Source organism: Colletotrichum scovillei (genome assembly GCF_011075155.1).
Source record: "Colletotrichum scovillei strain TJNH1 chromosome Unknown Contig00003, whole genome shotgun sequence".
Taxonomy (NCBI): domain Eukaryota; kingdom Fungi; phylum Ascomycota; class Sordariomycetes; order Glomerellales; family Glomerellaceae; genus Colletotrichum; species Colletotrichum scovillei.
Genome location: NW_023336261.1, coordinates 2403959 through 2424022, shown reverse-complemented (window position 1 = coordinate 2424022; position 20064 = coordinate 2403959). Strand labels below are relative to the sequence as shown.

The 20064-nt window shown below is 51.5% G+C and overlaps 1 protein-coding gene across 1 annotated transcript; it reads left to right on the top strand.

The window, feature by feature from the left end:
* Window positions 1–3410: 3410 nt before the first annotated feature.
* Window positions 3411–9341, top strand: HER10_EVM0004876 (ABC transporter transmembrane region). The gene is made up of 6 exons (XM_035474505.1): window positions 3411–4103; window positions 4165–4971; window positions 5026–5641; window positions 5697–8204; window positions 8344–8412; window positions 8745–9341. The coding sequence occupies exons 1-6, from the start codon at window positions 3792–3794 to the stop codon at window positions 9077–9079; spliced, it is 4647 nt and encodes a 1548-aa protein (XP_035335978.1). The 5' UTR covers window positions 3411–3791; the 3' UTR covers window positions 9080–9341.
* The last annotated feature ends 10723 nt before the right edge of the window (window positions 9342–20064 follow it).

Sequence of the window (20064 nt, the reverse complement as noted above, 5' to 3'; positions counted from 1 at the left end):
CAAACCCTGGCCTAGGAGTGTTTGATACCCTTCCTAAAAAGGCAACCAACCTAATGTTCGATTGATAGTTTACCCAAGTATACTGCTCCACGCCTTTGGTGCGTTATTACACTTGCCAGCTGATTTGATAGCTTTCCTAAACAGGGTTAAGACAACCTGGCTACTAAGTAGCTTTAACGCGCCCGATATGTAATGCCGCTATTCATGCGATCATTAAGTAGAGCCCCACTATTAGAATGAAGCTCGACTTATGCCTGTTTGAACGACACAGGCAATTGTTTCCGTGACTCGCGTTTCCGCATTCTGTGAGATTTTGCCAAAAATCTTTTTTACACCGCTGCCTTTTCTGTCACTCGAGATTATCACCAGCTTGATCTTTGGTTGCCTTCCCTCTTGGGCAATTTTGATCCTTGATTATTACCTGGCAGTTACGAAATGTCTCAAACCCCGAAGAAAAAGGGACGTGGGAAGCCCCGCGGCATTCGCCACGATCGGGATTGCGCAACCTGCAAGGCCCGCGGCGTCAAATGCGACTTGAATCGGCCGAGCTGTGGACAGTGTATCAGTCATAACGTGCCCTGCGAAGGCTACAAGCAACGGGTTGTTTGGAGGACATCTCATTCCACCAAAGTGCCGCCTCCCAGCGTTCCAGACCAACGGCCTGGGACCGGCGGCCCCAAGTTTGTCAATAACATATCTTGCGCGGCAGCTCCGAGGCGCCCCTTGAAAGACACGCAAGCTGAAGTCGACGATTCAAATTGGACAACGCATTACTTCAAGTATCTCGATCACTTTCGTCAGAAGATGAACCGTATCCAGACCGACGGCAAGCAAGCAGGCGATACTATAACCGACGACTCCCTGTCCAGCATATGGTTCTTTGCATGGAAGCGAATGACACAAAGCATTCCTGTGGATGATGCCTCGGATGTAGAATATGCCTTGTGTCACACCGCTGCTGTAGAGGCACTCCTCCAATCCGTGGACCAAGAGGGGATCAGAGCCATCTTCGGCATCGCCACCTTTGCCTTCATCGACGTGTACAAGGAACCATTCGCAGCCTGGTCGCGGCATCTGAGAGGAGCCAGAGCGGTTCTCGACCTGCACAGTCCAACACCAGAACGCTTTGCAGAGCTATGCTCCGAGATTAATGGCCTTCAGGAGGTTGTGTCTCTCCTTTGCTGGTATGACACGACCGGATTGATGATCAGGCGAGATCGAGGATTGATCTTTGAGGACTGGCATCGAAATTTGATGGTTGATGACCTGTTTGACCTTGTGGGATGTCCAAAGGACGTTTACCAGATATTCACGATAATCGTGAAGGAGGGTTTCAAGTGCGAATCAAGGCATCCTGACTTATATGTTACTGCAACAGAACAGCTTCTCAAGACGTCACGCGGTAGTCACGACCAGGGAGACCTTTTGCAGGATGCCTGGAGATACTCCTCGGTCATGGCCATCTATGAGGCAGAGTCAAGTGTGAAAACTGCCAGTTTTGAAGCCATTATGTATGAACTGGCAGACCGTATCTGCGATATCCTACAAGCAATTCCGGCAGAGTCGGCAAAGTATCGCCATTTACCATTTGCTGCCTTCATGGTCGGCCGTCTCTCACAGTCTTCGGATCATTCTCAGGCCGCACAAAGGTACTGGGAAACATGCAATTCTCTGGAAGATCCAATATACCCCAGCGGTGACTATATGTCTAGGAACGATTGATAGGTCTACGTAGCCACTTCAAGTACTTCATCTATCTAATAGGGGTAAGTGGTATCAGCTCACTGCGTTTAAAGTCTGTCATGGCATTTGAGACAAAGGTAAATTCGATGTCTTCTAACGGAGGGATCTTGAGATTGATAATAATTCCTTGACGACATTCGAGTCTATGGAGGTCGGCATTGCAATCATATCCTGCCTGACAATGATTCCTGGTGTTATGCTAAAGACTATTTGGTGCCTGCCATCGCGTTCTCTTCCTACACGCTCAATCTCACTTTCCCCTCCCTTGCTGGTATCTTTCCAGACGCAATCGAGAGGGGCCGTGTTCTACCTCACCGCGGGATGGGCAGCGCCATATACATTGCGGTATAGACAGCAAGGCACCACCAGTCTAGGACGGAGACAACTCCCGTTCTCAAGACTGAGTAAGAGCCTGACACTTCTGGTTGCGGATGGTGAATTACCCCGCGAAAACGCCGCGAAACGGGTAAGACATGTTTGATCCGCAACGGGTTCTAGATTCCATTGCCGCTCTGGAACCCGTCGTTGACTGGATGCGTAGACCAAAACCGAAGCCGAGACCAGCTGGATGGTATTTAACTTCTTGAGTTCGCCGTTCCGAAGACTGCAATTCAACTTACGTTGACCTTGGGACTTGAGAGTCACCATGACGAGGCTTGGGGGACTTCATGACAGAAGGCAGATTAGCTGCCTAGAGGAGAAGCTTACGGTGGCGTCGGAATGTGGCTCTCTAACGGGCCAGGCAGATGGGTGCGCTTGTTGAGCAGCCACCGCATCCAAAGACCATGATGACCATGTCGGATTCAATGTTTCATGGTTGCACATGAGTCGCGGGAAACAGAGGCAGTTGAAACTCCCGACGATCGCATCGCGATAAACGCGAAGGTGCTGTCTACAGAGTCAAGGGTTTCACCGAACTCTGAATGTCACGGATCGGGAAAATAAGAAAAGCAATGTTGCATGCAACGTCCCGCAATGTGTTTCTGTCTTGGCCATCCGGGGAAACAAGGCTTGTTGTGAGTTGTGACACCTCAAGGTAGCTTGCCAGTACCTACTTGCTTATGTAAGGCGAGCAATCGGAGCTACGGTGCACTGCCTATGGTAAAAGCCGTCTGTGCTTCAGGTCGTGCATCTCATCAATTGTTTAATGTTATCCGTTAGGTACCTCTATAATGTACATGTCGTTCCTCCGTTATCGCATCCTTCCATTGCTGACAACCTTAGTAACGGCCCAATGTGAGGAGGCAGGATGCGGTAAGCGGTGCACGCAAGATACGGCAATACGCGGCACCTGATGCCGGAGTCAATTATCCGAGCGTGTTGTCTGAAAAGACTGAGATGCAAGACGCTGACACGCGCGACCCTCGTTTACAGGGAACATGTCCCCTACTCCACGACATGAGCGAGTGATGGCTCTGCGAGCACTGAGTTGTGCATGCATCGGAGGTACCGGAAAAGTATCGCGAAAAAGCCGAATGCGGGACAAGGCTGCAATGCAGGTCGTCATAGCTCCCCACCTTTCCGTGAGCTAAACTGCGGTGAGCCCTGTGGTTGGGTAAGCCGCGGGTTGGCTCTCCGAACCCGAATGTGTGAGACATGGACCAGTCATCAGTGACCGCGATGGAGAGGTGCCAGGTGCTTCTTTCCCCAGGGCCCAGCGTCCACAAAGCTGACAAACCATGCAGCGGAAGTGGGAGGGCAGCAGCGTCACTCGCACTCTGGAACCACAAGAGCAACACCGAGCTGAATCTCCACCGCAGGGCACCTCCCCCGTCCACTTCACGGTACGTCGCATGCGTTTACTCCGACTCGGTCGTCCGTCCTCAAAACTTTTCTCACGTCGCCAACGTCGCCCCCGTGACGATTTCCTGATCTCTATTCCAGTGTATACGTCTAATTGCACTGCTCGACAATTCCGATCAGTCAATTTCACCCCTATTACGAGAGGCCCCACGAACGACCGACCGATAAACCCCCTTCTGAATAGTACTTCTGTCTAGCATGCGTTAGACAGGCGGGTTGGGGGAAACCGCAGAAGAGCAATCGCCATGGACTATTCCGACTACTCGCCGCAGCGCATTTTGCACACAGGCTCGTTCACCGGATTCCATCGCCTGGGACAGCTCGGTAGCAATTATCTCTCTGCGACTGCAGAGATCAAGCAGCCGCTATGCGGTAACGAAGAGGGTTGGGGTCCGCTGAGCCCTATCCGATACGACTTTACACCATGCTTCATCGATGTCTGGATCGCCTCTGTGGCAGCATTTGGTCTTATTTTTGGATCCCTGGCCATTGTATGGCTCATCCAGCGCAGAAAGCCTTCCGATGCCCCTAAAGACTGGCATTTTTGGGTCAAGCAGGCAAGTAATCGGTTAAAATGCTCTCTTATCTCGTCTGTAGCTGACCAGCCGCCCCTTCCAGACACTCCTCGGATTGATCATTGCCGACGTGACAGTACAACTTGCTTTACAAATCGTCAGTTACCCCGATGTTTGGTTCGGCGATTTCCGATTTTGGACAACGGCTGCGACAATCCTATCTCTGGGCGTCATCTTTGCCATTCAATGGCTCGAGCATGCGCGCCTGCGTAATCCCAACGGCGTCGTCCTCTTTTACTGGCTCTTTCTCTTGATCGCATACTCAGTCAAGCTCCGATCCTTGATCTCTCAGCAGCTGTACGAGACTAGCCCGGCCTACTTCATCACTTACACCGTCGGCTTCGGCCTCTCTATAGCCGAATTCCTGGTCGAGTGGTTATGGCCAAGGAAGGTCAGCGCATACGAGGCTCTGATCGACGAGGAAGAGTGCCCCATTGAATATGCCACCGTATTCTCCCAGTTGACATTCTCCTGGATGACTCCTCTGATGCGCTATGGATACAAGCAATACTTGACTGAAGATGATCTTTGGGGGCTCGCTCAAAAAGACCAGACTAAGAACACTGGTGACGCGTTCAACAAGGCTTGGGAGTACGAACTCAAGCACCACAAGAACCCATCCCTGTGGCTAGCCATGTTCCGTGCCTACGGTGGCCCATACGCCATAGCTGCACTCTTCAAGGCTGTTAACGATGTTACGCAGTATCTTCAGCCACAACTTCTGAAGTATCTTATTGCATTCATAGCTTCTTACGACACTGAGAATGACGAGAAGGAGCAGCCTCCGATCAAGGGTGCTTCCATCGCCTTGGCCATGTTTGCGTGCGCCGTTTTGCAAACCTCCATGATCGTGAGTTCCATATTGTAAAAGTCAGCAAGATGCAGCTCCACTAACACGCGCCAGCATCAATATTTCCAGCTAGCATTCGTCACCGGTATGCGGATCAAGGGTGGTCTGGCATCGGCCATTTACAAGAAGTCAATGAAACTGTCCAACGAGGGACGCGCATCCAAGTCGACCGGCGATATCGTGAACTACATGGCCGTTGATGCTCAGCGTCTACAAGATCTGACCCAATTTGCTCAGCAAGTCTGGTCCGCTCCTTTCCAGATCATTATCTGCATGGTATCATTGTACCAACTGGTTGGCTGGTCAATGCTTGCTGGTATTGGTGTCATGATTATCATGATGCCTGCGCATGGTTTCATTGCCAGAATCATGAGAAACTTGCAAAAGGAGCAAATGAAGAACAAGGACAAGAGGAGTCGCCTGATCAACGAGATCATCAACAACATGAAGAGCATCAAGCTTTACGCTTGGGGTGCCGCTTTCATGAACAAGCTGAACTTCGTTCGCAATGATCTCGAGCTCAAGAATCTTCGCAAGATTGGAGCAACCCAAGCATTCGCCAACTTCACATGGAGTACGGCTCCATTTTTTGTGTCTTGTTCCACCTTTGCCGTGTTTGTTATGACGCAGGATAAGCCGCTGACCACTGAAATTGTCTTCCCTGCGCTTGGTAAGTTATGTCGTTCACCAATTATAAATGCGAGGCGCTGACTCTTGTGACTTAGCTCTGTTCAACCTGCTCACGTTCCCCTTGGCGGTCCTGCCCATGGTCATTACCTCTATTGTTGAAGCAAGTGTTGCTGTCGGTCGTTTGACGTCCTTCCTCACAGCCGAAGAGATCCAGCCCGATGCGATTACGATCAAGCCCGCGCCGGAAGAAATGGGAGAGGAGACAGTCATTGTTCGGAACGGAACCTTCTCCTGGAACCGTCACGAAGACAAGGAGGCTCTGAAGGATATTGACTTCACCGCCTACAAGGGAGAACTTTCTTGTGTTGTCGGTAGGGTTGGCGCTGGCAAGTCGTCATTCTTGCAGAGCATCCTAGGCGATCTGTGGAAAATCAGAGGTCAAGTCGAAGTTCACGGAACCACAGCCTATGTCGCACAGGGAGCTTGGATTCTCAACGCGACTGTGAAGGAGAACATCATCTTTGGCTACAGATACGACCCGGATTTCTACGAAAAGACGATCAAGGCATGCGCTCTTGTTGACGACTTTGCCCAGCTGCCCGATGGCGACGAAACGGTTGTAGGTGAAAGAGGCATCTCCCTGAGTGGTGGACAGAAGGCGCGTGTGGCCTTGGCTCGCGCCGTCTACGCCAGAGCGGACATCTACCTCCTCGACGATGTCCTGTCTGCCGTAGACTCCCATGTTGGAAGACATATCATCGAGAATGTTCTCGGACCCAGAGGTCTTCTGAACACCAAGACCAGAATTCTCGCCACAAACGCCATTGCCGTGCTCACAGAGGCCAGCTACATCACCATGATCAGAGATGGCGAGATTGCCGAGCGCGGAACGTACAAGCAACTCGTGGCAATGAAGGGCATGGTGAACGATCTCATCAAGACTGCTGGTCAAGATTCAGGCCCTTCTTCTTCGGCCAACTCTAGCGGCTCTAGTAGTGAAACGTCCACAATCATCGAAGCTGAGGGCAGCAGTCAAGAAAAGGCTGAGTTGGAAGAGGCTCAAGAGCAGCTTCCTGAGATGGAACCTATCAAGACCGGCGTTTCAGTGAGGAACAAGAAGCGATCTTCGAGCATGGCAACGCTGCGCCGCGCTAGTACCGCCAGCTTCCGAGGACCTCGGGGCAAGCTTACTGATGAGGAAGTTGCTGGCAGCAAGTCCAAGCAGACCAAGGAGCATATCGAGCAAGGAAAGGTCAAGTGGAATGTGTACATTGAGTATGCCAAGAACAGCAACATTATTGCTGTCGCCATCTACATGGGTGCTCTCCTGGCTTCTCAAACGGCCAACATCGGTGGCTCCGTATGGCTTAAGACATGGTCAGAGCAAAACGCAAAATCACACACCAACGACCATGTGGGCTACTACATCGGGATTTACTTCGCCTTCGGTATTGGCTCTTCTCTTCTGACAGTCATCCAGACTCTCATTCTGTGGATCTTCTGCTCGATTGAGGCGTCGAGGAAGCTACACGAGCGAATGGCCAACGCCATTTTCAGATCACCCATGTCATTTTTCGACACTACACCTACTGGTCGCATTCTTAACAGATTCTCCAGTGATATTTACAGGGTCGACGAGGTTCTCGCCAGGACCTTCAACATGCTGTTCGTCAATGCTGCTCGGTCAGGCTTCACCTTGGCTGTCATTTCGATCACGACTCCTCCGTTCGCCGCGCTCATCATTCCAATTACTCTGATCTACTACTGGATCCAGCGGTACTACTTGCGCACTTCTCGTGAGCTCAAGAGACTTGACAGCGTTACCCGAAGTCCCGTGTACGCCCACTTCCAGGAATCACTCGGAGGCATCTCGACGATCCGAGCGTACCGCCAACAGCAGAGGTTTGAGCTGGAGAACGAGTGGCGTGTCGATGCCAACCTCAAAGCCTACTTCCCATCCATCAGCGCGAATCGCTGGCTTGCGGTCCGTCTCGAGTTCATTGGTGGTATCGTCATTCTTGCGGCTGCCGGATTTGCCGTCGTCACAGTCGCGAACCACGTTCCCTTGAGCCCTGGTCTTGTGGGTCTGGCCATGTCTTATGCTCTACAGATCACAACGTCGCTCAACTGGATCGTGCGCCAGACTGTTGAGGTTGAGACAAATATTGTGTCAGTTGAGCGTGTTCTCGAATACGCGCGCCTGCCAAGCGAAGCCCCCGAAATCATCAAGAGTAATCGCCCACCTGTCGCCTGGCCGGCCAAGGGCTCTCTTGAGTTCAAGAACTACAGCACGCGGTACCGCGAGGGCCTGGACAACGTGCTGAAGAACATTAATTTGGACATCAAGACTCACGAAAAGATCGGTGTAGTTGGGCGGACGGGAGCTGGCAAGTCTTCGCTGACCCTTGCTCTTTTCCGCATCATCGAGCCGACTGCTGGCCACATCAGCATTGACCAGATCAACACATCTTCCATCGGATTGCTAGATCTGCGTAGAAGACTGGCCATTATTCCACAGGATGCGGCGCTATTTGAGGGCACCATCCGGGATAACTTGGATCCCGCCAATGTGCATGATGACACTGAGCTGTGGAGCGTACTGGGTAAGTAATACAGGTCGACGTCCACCCCTCCCCTTCTCACCGACCTTTTTGTCATCAATTACCGGCCCACGCCTTTAGGAGAGGGTGTTTCTGCCCCTCCACCTTCATAGATTGGAGCTAATGCGCTGCGCTATCACAGAACACGCCCGACTAAAGGACCACGTTACAAGCATGGAAGGCGGCCTAGACGCAAAGGTCAACGAAGGAGGTAAGTCGCAGCTTATGGTTCTCTTTCGCTTTCTGTCGGCTCTAGTCCTGGGCCATTCAACATCAGTTCTCACGGCTTTTTGCACTTGTGTACAACGGGACTTTGGCGAACGTCGAGTTGCTGCGTCGGGCTCAAAGTATTCAGCAGCACCGTCATCTTTCACATGCATACATCGCGTCGTTAAGAGTCCCCTGCATGATCTCCCACGCATGCAGTCAAAGTCTCGTGCTAGCCCCTCTCATTCTGCCTACCATGTTTTCTCGTTGCTTTGCCGACTTTGACTATTGATAAGCCGCATACTTGAATGGTGATGCTGACTCATTCGTGCTTAGGTTCCAACCTCTCACAGGGTCAGCGGCAGCTCGTGTCGCTCGCCCGTGCAATGCTGACACCTTCCAACATCCTTGTGCTGGACGAGGCAACCGCGGCTGTCGACGTCGAGACAGACGCCATGCTGCAGACTACTCTGCGTTCGCCAATGTTTGCCAACCGTACCATCATCACCGTCGCTCACCGCATCAACACCATCCTCGACAGCGACCGTGTCGTCGTACTAGACAAGGGCGAGGTGGTGGAGTTCGACACACCCCAGGCGCTCATCAAGAAGCAGGGTGTCTTTTACGGATTGGTGAAGCAGGCCGGTCTCGATACCTCAGAGTCCTCGTAGAAGAGAGGACGAAGACGGGGGACAGCAGCTTGTGTGACAATCTAAGAGAATTTCGGCGAATGGAAAAGTGGTGACGGCGGTGGCAGCGGAGGGGGCAAGAGGATAAGACCGTGTAGTCTATTGTGTAACTACACCGAGTTGTTTTCCCTCTCGGAACTAAAATGTATAGGGCAAAGCCCGGAGCGAGAAGTGAGAGCGGGCGGTAGCGTGTATTGGAGTGCATTATCGGCATCTGTAGATTTACTCGAAAAGACCTAGCATCTACTTGAACTGTACCGCGATAGTACAATGTGACACTTCTCGCGGTTGCATTGGATGAGGTTGCTATTGTCCGACCCCGATAGTAGACCGTTGTGTGCGGTGTTCCCTTCCTGGTCGCGTTACCCTGGCAGCTGTCTTCCTCTGTTGCCCGCTCGGTAGACCGCCACACTCAGAACATTGACTTGCCTCACTTCCTCGTCGCATCCCGAGAGGCAGGTCGTCGGGTGTTGGATTTAACCCACCCTCTTTTCCACACACCCATGGTCGCACCTCCATCGACGAATTTCCTTGGCGGAGATGACCATTGGAGAGGGAGAGAAGGCGGGATGTTATTCTTTTGTGTAACGTGAGATGGGCAGACGCGGCAATTGATGGCTCAACGGTCTCTCGTTGGAAAGAGATGGGCGATGATTGGGTGAGAGCTGATTTATGGTGACGGCGGTCGGCGAAGAGAAGCCGAATGGTCATGAAGAAGCGGAGGATAAGAGGCATCAGTGTTGTGGAATGATTGAGAATGGGTAGATGCATTGATTGATGGAGGGGGGCTGTGTGTGTGTTGCGGTTGCATTGGGGGAATGTAACGGCATTGGATGGGTTCATCACCTGTGGTGAAGATATCTACTCGTAAGATGGATCGTGTCGATCAGGTTTGGCAGCTGGTCAAAGATTTCGAAATGCGCGTTGTGTTTGGCCTACTTTAGCCTATCTTCTTTTGTTATCGTGACGGCATCGTGGGAGGTGGTTGCCGTATGAGACGAGCACCGGAACAGAGTTATTAACTGTCTTAACTTTTCGCCAAGGCCCGCCTCTTTGAAGGATCTTTGGTTGCGAGGACATGGTGATCACCGTTCCGGATCACTCATGTTGCGCCTGTGTCATCATGTATGTCTCCGCTCGAGGCGATGTTTGTGAAGGTCAGACTGAAAGCGCAGGCTTCTCCACCTTGCGTCGGCGTGCTAATCACTTGATAGGGCCCTTGATGTATCGACTTAGGCATTATAAAGACTATCGGAATACCTAATTGCCTGGCCAAAAGTTGAGCGGTGAACTGCTGTCTTACCATGATGATAGGCCGTGTTGAACTCTCCGGGCCACATGGCTCTTCCACAGCCGCTTTGTCACGACACAGGATACGCTACATACCAATGAAAGTTTTACGACCATAGAGCGAAGGATGCCTGTGCTCTGAACAGTGTATCGTAGAAGAGACATTCGATTATATAATCTGAAGTTGTACTTGCTGGTCGAGAATTGTTGGTTTGCCGATGTTGTACGTGATCTCTCATGGAAATGAAAGCTACGATCGTCCTTATCGAACCCCGCGGACATGGGCAATATAATGAATGCGCTGAACTAAATAGTGTTCTCATCAGTTTCATTCTTGAATGAACAAGGTAATCTCATTGGACTCATAGCCTCGTGGACCCTGTCAACATAAGATAGTGATACCCGAGCATCACAGAATTCAATCTCTGTTGCTCAATTCTTTTGCAAAGTTCACTACATCCGCTGCACCCTTTTCACCGCCTTTGGCCCTTGATTCGTGTTTCCAAAAACTTCAAGTTTAGACAGCTGCATTTCGAATAGTCGGTAAATTGTCGCACAAACCATGACAGGGGCCATGGAGATTTGTGTTGTAGTAGAATGCTTCTTTCATCTCGTCATGGTCTAATACTACTTTCACTGTCTTGGAGCTCGTCAACAATTTGTGAAGTCAATAGAGTGTCTGCTCACTCGATACCTGAATGTGGCCCTCACCTTCAAAAAAGCTTGCACTGCGTGGTTCATCAAGCCACTAAACAGGACTCTTGGTAAAGATACATGGCATATAGGGGCATGTCCGAAAGTACAATTACGTCTGTAAGACAGAACAGTGGGCATCGAGCCGTCATGACCTCGTCTGTTTCCCCCTTTCTTTGAAGTGACGGTCACCAAACTCTCGAGGAGAAGGGAATTGGCTTCTGAGATCAGTCGGTATCTCCAAAGTCCATCATCTGCATCCTAAAACGTGACTCGACCCCGAGCAACCCCGTTGTCTATCGTCTTCCCGACTCCAACCACGAGTTCGAGGCCACAAATAGGGCATACGCGCTCTTGCAACTCTTTACGCCGCCGGGTTATTTATCCGTCATCGGCGGAACACGCGCGTTGTGACTCGGAACACAAACAACATGCCATCATCTGCCGGCGCCCGAACAAATGCTGTCCCTCCTCTTCTTTACTGCTGATGGACTGCGGCCAAGCACCTCGCTGCCTTGCATGTTCAGATCCCGATGCAGCTCCAGACCCCGACAACAGAGCCACCTGATTCCGGCATGAAAGGCCTTTGGGAGAATCGGTGGGGGTCGTCATACCGGAGAATGGACGAGTCTATCGACGGAATCGAGTCGGTGGAGGATAGTGACTCTGTATGAGAGAAGATTCGTTGCGTTATTGATAAGCAGGCGATCCTTGGTCATTGTCTGACTTCAGAGTACCAGTTTCATTGAACGCGGTCATACCATTGATCAAAGCCGGGGATTTAGTTAGTTCCCTGCTCTCGTGGAGTGAGAGAACATATCTGAATAGACTCAATACCGCATGCGGGAGCATCGGAGACATGATTCGGTCCGCAAACTGCCCCGGTCGACCTGCTTTCCTAAAACCTAATCGAAAATGTCATCTATGTAAAAGAAGAAGCTCTTGGTTGAAATGTACCACAATACTAAAGGTTTGTCCACAGCCGCCGCTGTCCCGAGTTGTTGCGTAGAAGTGGCCCGTCTTCGAGATAGGAACATTAGACTGCGATGGTCAACGTAAGATACACCAATACGGAGAGTCTAAGCGAGCAACTAAGGGACTTGACCGGGGCATACATCGGGAGAGAGCGAGAGCTATCATCATCTTCCGATCATGACATGAGACAACAAATCTTCACCAATCGCGAAGCGAGCGATGATCGTTTAAGCACAAGGCAATAAGTAAGCTGCCGCGCCAAAACATCGCCAGCTGGTGGCATTAGTTCCTACTCACAAACCAAGAGTATTACTGCAATCTATATTTTGGAGAACCACTCTTCGAACAAATTGATCCATGGAATTGGCGCACCGGAGTCCGGCCCGGCGGAGGGGGTACATGAAGTCAAGCTCTCTTCTACTGCTTGATACACAACACAGGCGAGTGCCGTGGCCTTCGTATGATAAACATGTAGCCGTTGCAACATAGGTAAGCATCAATTGATAGGGATTTTCTTATGCTCTTCGAAGGACTGGCAAGAGAAACGCATGCCACTATCTCATGTGCGGCTTAGGGGCCGAGAATGAGTATCAGGGTTTCCAAGCGTCGACACTTTTCATGGGAGCAGTCATTGTCAATGTACACACCCTCTCAGCTCCCTGCGCCTTGGACTAGATCAATCTCTTAATGTGCCCGTCATGACTTGACTCTCGGAGGGCCGCCACGATCTGTGTTTCCTTCTCTCGGTCCTGGATCTGACGCTCATATCACACACACGCGCGCGCCCCCTCCTCTCAGCCACCACCAGCAGTAGGCTGACTTGACATGCACATAGAGAACCATCAAACATTCGTCAATCTATTGAAGATAAGTCCTGGTTATCATGTGAAGTGTATGCAACAAGAAGACACTCTCCACCGAAAGCGAGCGCAAAGAAAAAGAACACCATTCCAGACGGGCTTCATAGAGGAATGGCGTGTTAATGCATTGCATTTCGTCCGTATTAGATCGAGTCGTCAGCCACATCCCGTCCCCCGTTGCCCCCTCTTTCGCCATAGATGCTTGATGATTACAGTCTGACCAAATACAAATTACGCACCCTACTTGATTAGGCCAGGTCCAAGAAGATCAGCAAACCTGCCCACCCCATTTTGGTTATCATCCATCAGCTTGGCTTGCATCGTCTACGAAAAAGTAGTGTCTGTTCCCCTTATTGGAAATATACCCTACCTATATATTGCATTTCTCACCACCGCACGTGGGAAAAGCCCCAGCCAAGTCTGCAGCAAAAAAGGCCCGTGGGTGAAAACCCCCCTAGTCGCTGCAAAAGACTTGTCGATGCCTCGAAACGTACCACAAAAGTCGCAGAGCACGGGAGAGAAGAAATCCGTGTCGTGATACACACAAATACAAAGATACGTTTCGTGATTCGAAACAGCGACCCAATGGCAAATGAACCTGGACGCCAGCGCTCAGGCAACACTTCCTCTCTCCTCGAGCGCCGGACCTTAATACACCGTTTAAGAGCCGGGGGTGTGAATGGTGTGGGAGGAACGGTGTGGGAGGTAGGAGGTCAAGCCAGGTGGGAAACAACAAATCATCCACCTCCTTCGCAGGAGAGCCTAAACGTAGGGGCCTGGTCGGTGGTGAGCTTCTTCTTCACCTCCCGATACCACCGAGTAGTGGCGGCGTGGGTGTGTACTTCGTAGGTGAGCACCCAACGGCCGAAGTTGTGTTACTATTGCGTTTTTCTTTCCGACAATCGAGTGAAGGGGCAAGGGGCGAGCTACCTACGAAGAGGAAAGTATGGTAGCCGCTTAAGCTGTTGTGTCACCGCCGATGCTGTGTAACGCCAGTCGAGTATGCGGATGCGACTCGACCGCTGTATATATAGCCCTGGGGTGAGAGAAGAAGTGGGAGGACAATAGGCCAAGCATACCATCATTGTGTTGCCGTATCATTGTGATTCTGTACCTTTGATTACTTGATCTCATCCTCGGAAAAACATCGCGTAGGTCTTGTCAGTAAACCAGTCTCAGCAAGGGTGTTTCTCGAGGGACTTGAGCCGCATATATGGAAAATCTTGATATTGTGACAACCCACTATTCTCGGACTTGACGACGTAGCCGTGGCGTAGAACGGCAATTGGGAGACATAATCGGTGACACTGCGACAAGAGCGAAGTTCGGTAGTAGTGGCTTGTCGCAGGAATCTGACAAGATAGTTGCTCAACCGATGATGATCAGTCTTTATCATTTACGTGATCGAAATCAAGCCTGGTTTCGGTTCAATCCTATGAGCTTCGTGAAGGCAGCCTCCTTCTATGTTCGCCCATTGAATGGCATGTTGGTATAGAATAGGCGGTCATGGTGCAACCATAACCATGAAGATGACTGGCCCAGTCCGCCTCAATTTGGCTGGATACTTGTGTGACGATAAAGAGCCCTTGTAAGCCTCGTAATATTTGATAATCTACAGCCTACGACTATTGTCCTCAACGTGCCCAGGGGAGAAATCATCGGGATGAACGCGCCTGATAAAGTCTTACACGATAAATTCCTCTACCACGAGCATCTCATCGTCCTTGGACGCGAAGTTCCAGACGATCATGGCGGATGCGACTTTGAAAGGAAACGAACTCCGTTGACACCGGAGATCGCATCAAATCAGGCCGAGAACTCGTAAAGCAAGCTTGGTATGCCGTCAAAGCCCCCCGTCCATAAGCTCTCGAATGATTTGTCCTCCAGGCCCCGAGACAGCCTGGCCCGGAGAGAGACGACAAAAGTAGATTAGAACAAAGATGGGCTCGGGATTCGGTGATGATCTTGGCTCTTGTCCCCTTTCTCCTGGTCTGTGAGCTATTGACAGGCTTCCTTGTCGGTTCTGAGGGGGTGTCTTATATAGTGTACATATCAATGAAGGGAAATGCAGTTGGCCTGCGGTCCTCGTTACCACTTTGTTGGTAAATGACCAGGAGATAACAACAACGGTTGCGGCGTAGCAAACAACGGCGCAGCAAGCAAACACCTGTCAATCACATGCCTGAAAGTGTTGCTGTGCCCGTAAACCCAAGAGTCCCGACCTGGCTGGCAATTGAGAATATTGGCGGCATCGTCGATGTCGAAATAGAGTTGAACGTAGAAATCAACAGAAAAAAGAGCTAATACAGAAACGTCAAGTCAGTCTGGGAAAGTGAGGTTGACGTAGAATTTACTGGCGCACAGCTCCCGGATCAAGCAAAGCGTCCGGCAGCGAACCCGGCAACACAGACATTGAGCTAAACTCTGAAATAAAGCAACACCTTGCCGCCGCAATCTTTTGCTGGGGAATTACGGAAGAAACGTAGACAGCTGAAAACCGGCAGGCAAGAATCGGTTGACGTATCGGATGCAACCACCATGCCCATTCATCAAGTCGTCTGTGAGGCCCTGAGTGAGGTGACGAAAAAGAGGGAATGGGGGTGGAGATGGCTCCAATTGTGAGGTGAAGTGAGCTGTCAGAACCGGGCTGTATCCGTAATGGCAGGTAAGGTACGGTTATAAGTGGAGAGGCCAGCCGGGGACTTCCAGTGTGAAATGTGCGAATGCCAACGGCCTTCCAGGGACTCTCCAGGGCCATCCCCTGATCCGCACAACAACTGGATGAGTGTGTGGCTTGGTGATGTGACCGTTGGCAGCGGTGGTGGTGACGGAATTGGACGCCCGTGATCCCTGTAATGAGGGCCAATCACGGCACGGAAGCCAGGGGAATTGTCAACGATTTTACGAATCACAGCTTCGATCCAAGTCCGAGACCCCATGCCTAGCTTCAAAGGGGCGTAAAGATTGGGGATGTTGTTGGAATTTGGAGCGATGATATCCTGACAGCCAGTCTGTTAGAGATTCAGTTGGCTGAGGCGTGCGGAACAACCCCGCTTCGACGTTCCTTGTGTAATCTACTGAGTAGGTAGGTATGCTCGCGCCTGGCCCTAAAGTATCGTCGTCCTTGTCTCCGAGGTCCGCCTGGTCTATGGGCCCGCCGCGGTCGCCGTCGAATTTCCAACCTGAGAAGTGTCGAGTCAGGATGTGCCTGGAGTTCTCTGAGAAACCGACCTATAGTCAGCATGTGTCTGCAACGATTTTCACCGAATGTTGTCGCGACAATTCCGAGGGTATTTAGTTTGTCGCGAAGCATTTAGAAGGCAGTCAGGTAAAGGATGCCAAGAGACTCCGTCTGGGGCGCATGGTGGGAAGCCGAGGATGAAGCTAGCAAATAGTTGATGTAACCCCTCTTGGTGTGGTACTCCCTGCCAGACCTAGCTGGCAGGCAGGCCTTTACCGACCTATCGACCGTCCCAAGGGAGTGGTATAGTCTATTTTCTTCACGCCGGCCGCTTCGTGCAGACGGAATAGCGGAAGATGACCAGAGAGGTCGAAACGTGCATACCTGCTCCACGAGGCGTTCACTCACACTTTCTTGTCATTGCGAGGTGCTGGTAAACACCCGGCAATCCTGCATGGCCTCTAGCGGTGACGGGGCGTTAGCAACAATCAACGTAGCAATAACCAACGCTTCCCATCGACTGGAACAGGCACTTGCGGCGTCTGGGCAATTTCATGTTAGGTGTGTCTTGTCGCCTGGAGAATACCGAAATCGGATACGATCGAGACATATCCTTTTGGTGCGGGTCTTGATCAACGCATCGCCGCTTGTCTGTAATGGGTGTTGTCATCCATCCAGAAATCGGGGCGTCAGCAGCACGACTAGTCTTTACCAAAAGATTGAACTAGCATTGAGCCCACGCAGCCTACGACCGGCCCTAAGCGGCTGCTTGGCTCAAAATGCAGAGGTCATTGAATCGGGAAAAACAAACGACCCGATCGTTGCGCGCTCTTCGGCGGAGTTATTGCCGTCTCAGAGGAAAAAGCAAGCAAGACAGCAGGTGGTCGTTGGATTTATTGCTTTTTCTTGCGATGATGGGCTGTAGCAGCTGGGGTTTCGTGTTTTACGCCGAGACGTCGAGTTTTCCCACTAACCACATTGCCTCAGACATGCCTTCGACCATTGTGGCCATGGGATTGATGGTTGGCTGGCAAGTGTACGAGTATCTGGGCGGCGGCCGCAAGGAAGGTGGTGGTCTCGGAGCATGAGCATGCATAGCTGCAGCAGCTGCAGCACTGCAAGACCTTCTCTAGCGTGGTGGAGTCGTGGGTTTGTCCAGGCCGGCAGTTTTGGATCGATAGGATGTGACGATATCTTGCTTTAACACTGTCGCTCGAGACGAGCCAGTGCAATATGTGACAAAGTAGGCGGAGCGAGCCCTCCAATGTAGGGCGGTAGGTTCCAGGTGAGTCGGCTGGTGATGGGTGCGAGTACTGCTGCAGTGTTCGAGCAGAACGAACCATGGATGGGCCAATGTGGGCGCGTCAAGTGGTCGGATCGGCCCCCGGCTGACCACCTCAAATCCGTAAGCAATGCTTTCCCAGCGCCATTTCCAGGAAGGAGTTGGTTCTGCACAGGAGCGTGGACAGCCTGCTGTGTAACTGGACTTGATTAGGTGCACATGTATCCAAGAATGGACGGTGTCATCACCTCTTTCTTGAAGAGCAAAGCTAGGTGTTCAATGCATACACAGTGCCTGAGTCGGAAGTGTATGTGGCTTCAGGCGAACAAGACGGGCGGTTACGGATACAGGGCATCCCAACTTTGCTGTGCTGGAGGTCCTACTCAAGGAGAAGCGTAGATGAGTGAGGCGCTAGGGCGTAAGACATGCCGCAGACGAGGGATTGAAATAGTGGTGTTGCAGAGAAGTTCGTCATGGACCCCGTGATGGATCTCGACGGGATGAGAAAGGAGTAGCGCGGGCTGGACAAACGAAGATGATGAGAGGCTGCGCGATGTGATGATGCACCTAGGTGGGAAATATCGGTGGTACTGGCGGAATCATCAAGTTGGAAAGAGGCGGATCCTGTCTGGAAAGAAAAGTGAGACCTCGGCGGCCAATGAGACGTTGTCTTGCACACGGCTTGAGTTTTGAACTTGTACTTAGAGCAAAGAGGGGGCAACTGTGGTTGGTGATAGTCGGTACCTGGAAAGAGCGAGAGCCATGGAAGAGAAGGCACGCTGGTGGCAGGGCACCTTCCTCCCTGCGTCAGTCTAACCAAGTTTGCGACCTTAAGTAAGCGGGAAAAGACAAGTGCATCTTGATGCCTTCCAGTCTGGGTCGACTTTGCCTCTGAACTGGAACCAGCTACCTTACCTAGTAAGGCAAGTTTTCTGACATTTGGGGCAAGGAAATCCGGGAAAAAGAGAATCAGGACATTAAAGGCGGCATGGAACACTTCCTTCCCCTCCGTTTCTGACCTCGGGGTTGGTCATGCTTAGAGTCTCGGAGTACCGTCCGAAGAAAAAGAGACACGACCTAGGTATCTTAGCCTATAACTGTGCAAGGACCTAGCCGGGGCGAGAGTCTGAATCTTGGGCCGAAAATTGGACCCTGGAAATATCGTGGGCCCTTCCAACCTATTCCTGGTCGGCAAAGTTGTGTAGAGCACCAGACTTGGTCATAAAACCAGCTTCAAGCAATATGCCAACCATATCCAGTCTCGTGTATCTGTGTCTAGCAAGCATGCAACAACTGTAGGCAGACGAGGATGATCAGCATGCGTAACAAGGGACGTTCATGTTCGCAAAGTTTTCTTCCATCATGTGGTCATGAGGTATCTAACCGGCTAGCTAACATATTTGACCCATTTGCTATACTGTGCGAGGCCGAGGTGGTCACGCAGGACTCAACCTGTTCAATGTGGCCGTCGATGCAGGCAGTGAGGGAGCCGAACTCTCGGCAACAGGCATGACAAACTATCAGACCATGCGTTGCCCCCATAGCCCTCAAAACGGGGCCGAAAGAAACTAGGGCAAAGTTTTTTTTTCTTTCTTTCCCAACTCTCGTTTCTTGCCAGGCAGCCAGACGAGTCCGTCCGAGTCCGCCTGGGTTGTCAAAAGGCGCAGTCGACATTGGATGGACCTAGGGTATAAGAGATAAACCTCGCCGTAACAGTAGGTTAGAGACGGTCGATGGCCGGTGCCACCGGCGTGACGATCGGGCCGTTCCTAGCACATATTCTACCTTACTTCAAGCCTGTACCGATGCCGTGGACCCCGACCGAAAACTTCCACAGGCCGGCGGGAGGGAACATTAATTTCCCAGTGTTTTCACCAATGCAGCAGGCAAGAACTAGCGGACCATAGGTACATACTTCAGTACCGAGCAATCTTTCGGGAATGGACGAAAAGAATGAGGAAAGCAAAGGGTCCAAGTCTGCACCCGCATTTGCTTAAGCAGGTACCACGGTTCATGCTTATTGTCGGCGTTGGCAAAAGTTCCTCGAGCGTCTTAGGAAGCGAGCACGGATACTCGTGCCTATCACCAAGGTTAATGGCTCGCCCAAACATGATTCAAGGGAGGAATGACGCTGATCTCAGGGGAGAAGCTTAAACACACTGCATTGTCGATTGCACGAATCTGCATCTGCACATGCAGCATGTACCGTCCGAATCTACTCATTGGTTGAGGTACCCTACCAAGACATGAAGTTATCCCCGACGCCTCAGATAGACGGTGCAGGCAGGCAACAAATCCGGACTTAACGTCGTTTGTCTGCCGTGCGAGTCCCCCACACTCCCGTCCGAATGCTAGAACAACAATCCCACACAGAGAGGAGGAACTATCTTGAAGTTGGAAAGCCGTTGGTCTTGGTCTTGGTTTGCAGTTCTAATCCTGGTCCGGCCTGGGGGCGTACGGCGTGCGGCGTGCCAGACTGTTCCCTGGGCCTGACATAACGCTCAGTGCGCCCATGCCTGCTGCTGACGGAACGGAATCGCGAACAAAACGTGAGAGAAAGAAGGAGGGAGGTGCGGATAGCTTATCCCGGCAAGGCGACAAGGTTCGTACGGACGCTACCCTACCTCGCGGCTTGGTACAGTACGACGGTGCGAGAGCGGGCAGTAGTGGTGGACTGGTCCATGGG

What these genes read in the sequence shown, in the direction of transcription:
- HER10_EVM0004876 (XM_035474505.1), top strand. Translation starts at nt 3,792, where the DNA reads ATGGACTATTCCGACTACTCGCCGCAGCGCATTTTGCACACAGGCTCG. An exon ending in TTTTGCAAACCTCCATGATC is followed by an intron (nt 4,972 to 5,025) that starts GTGAGTTCCATA and finishes AACACGCGCCAG; the next exon opens with CATCAATATTTCCAGCTAGC. An exon ending in AATTGTCTTCCCTGCGCTTG is followed by an intron (nt 5,642 to 5,696) that starts GTAAGTTATGTC and finishes CTTGTGACTTAG; the next exon opens with CTCTGTTCAACCTGCTCACG.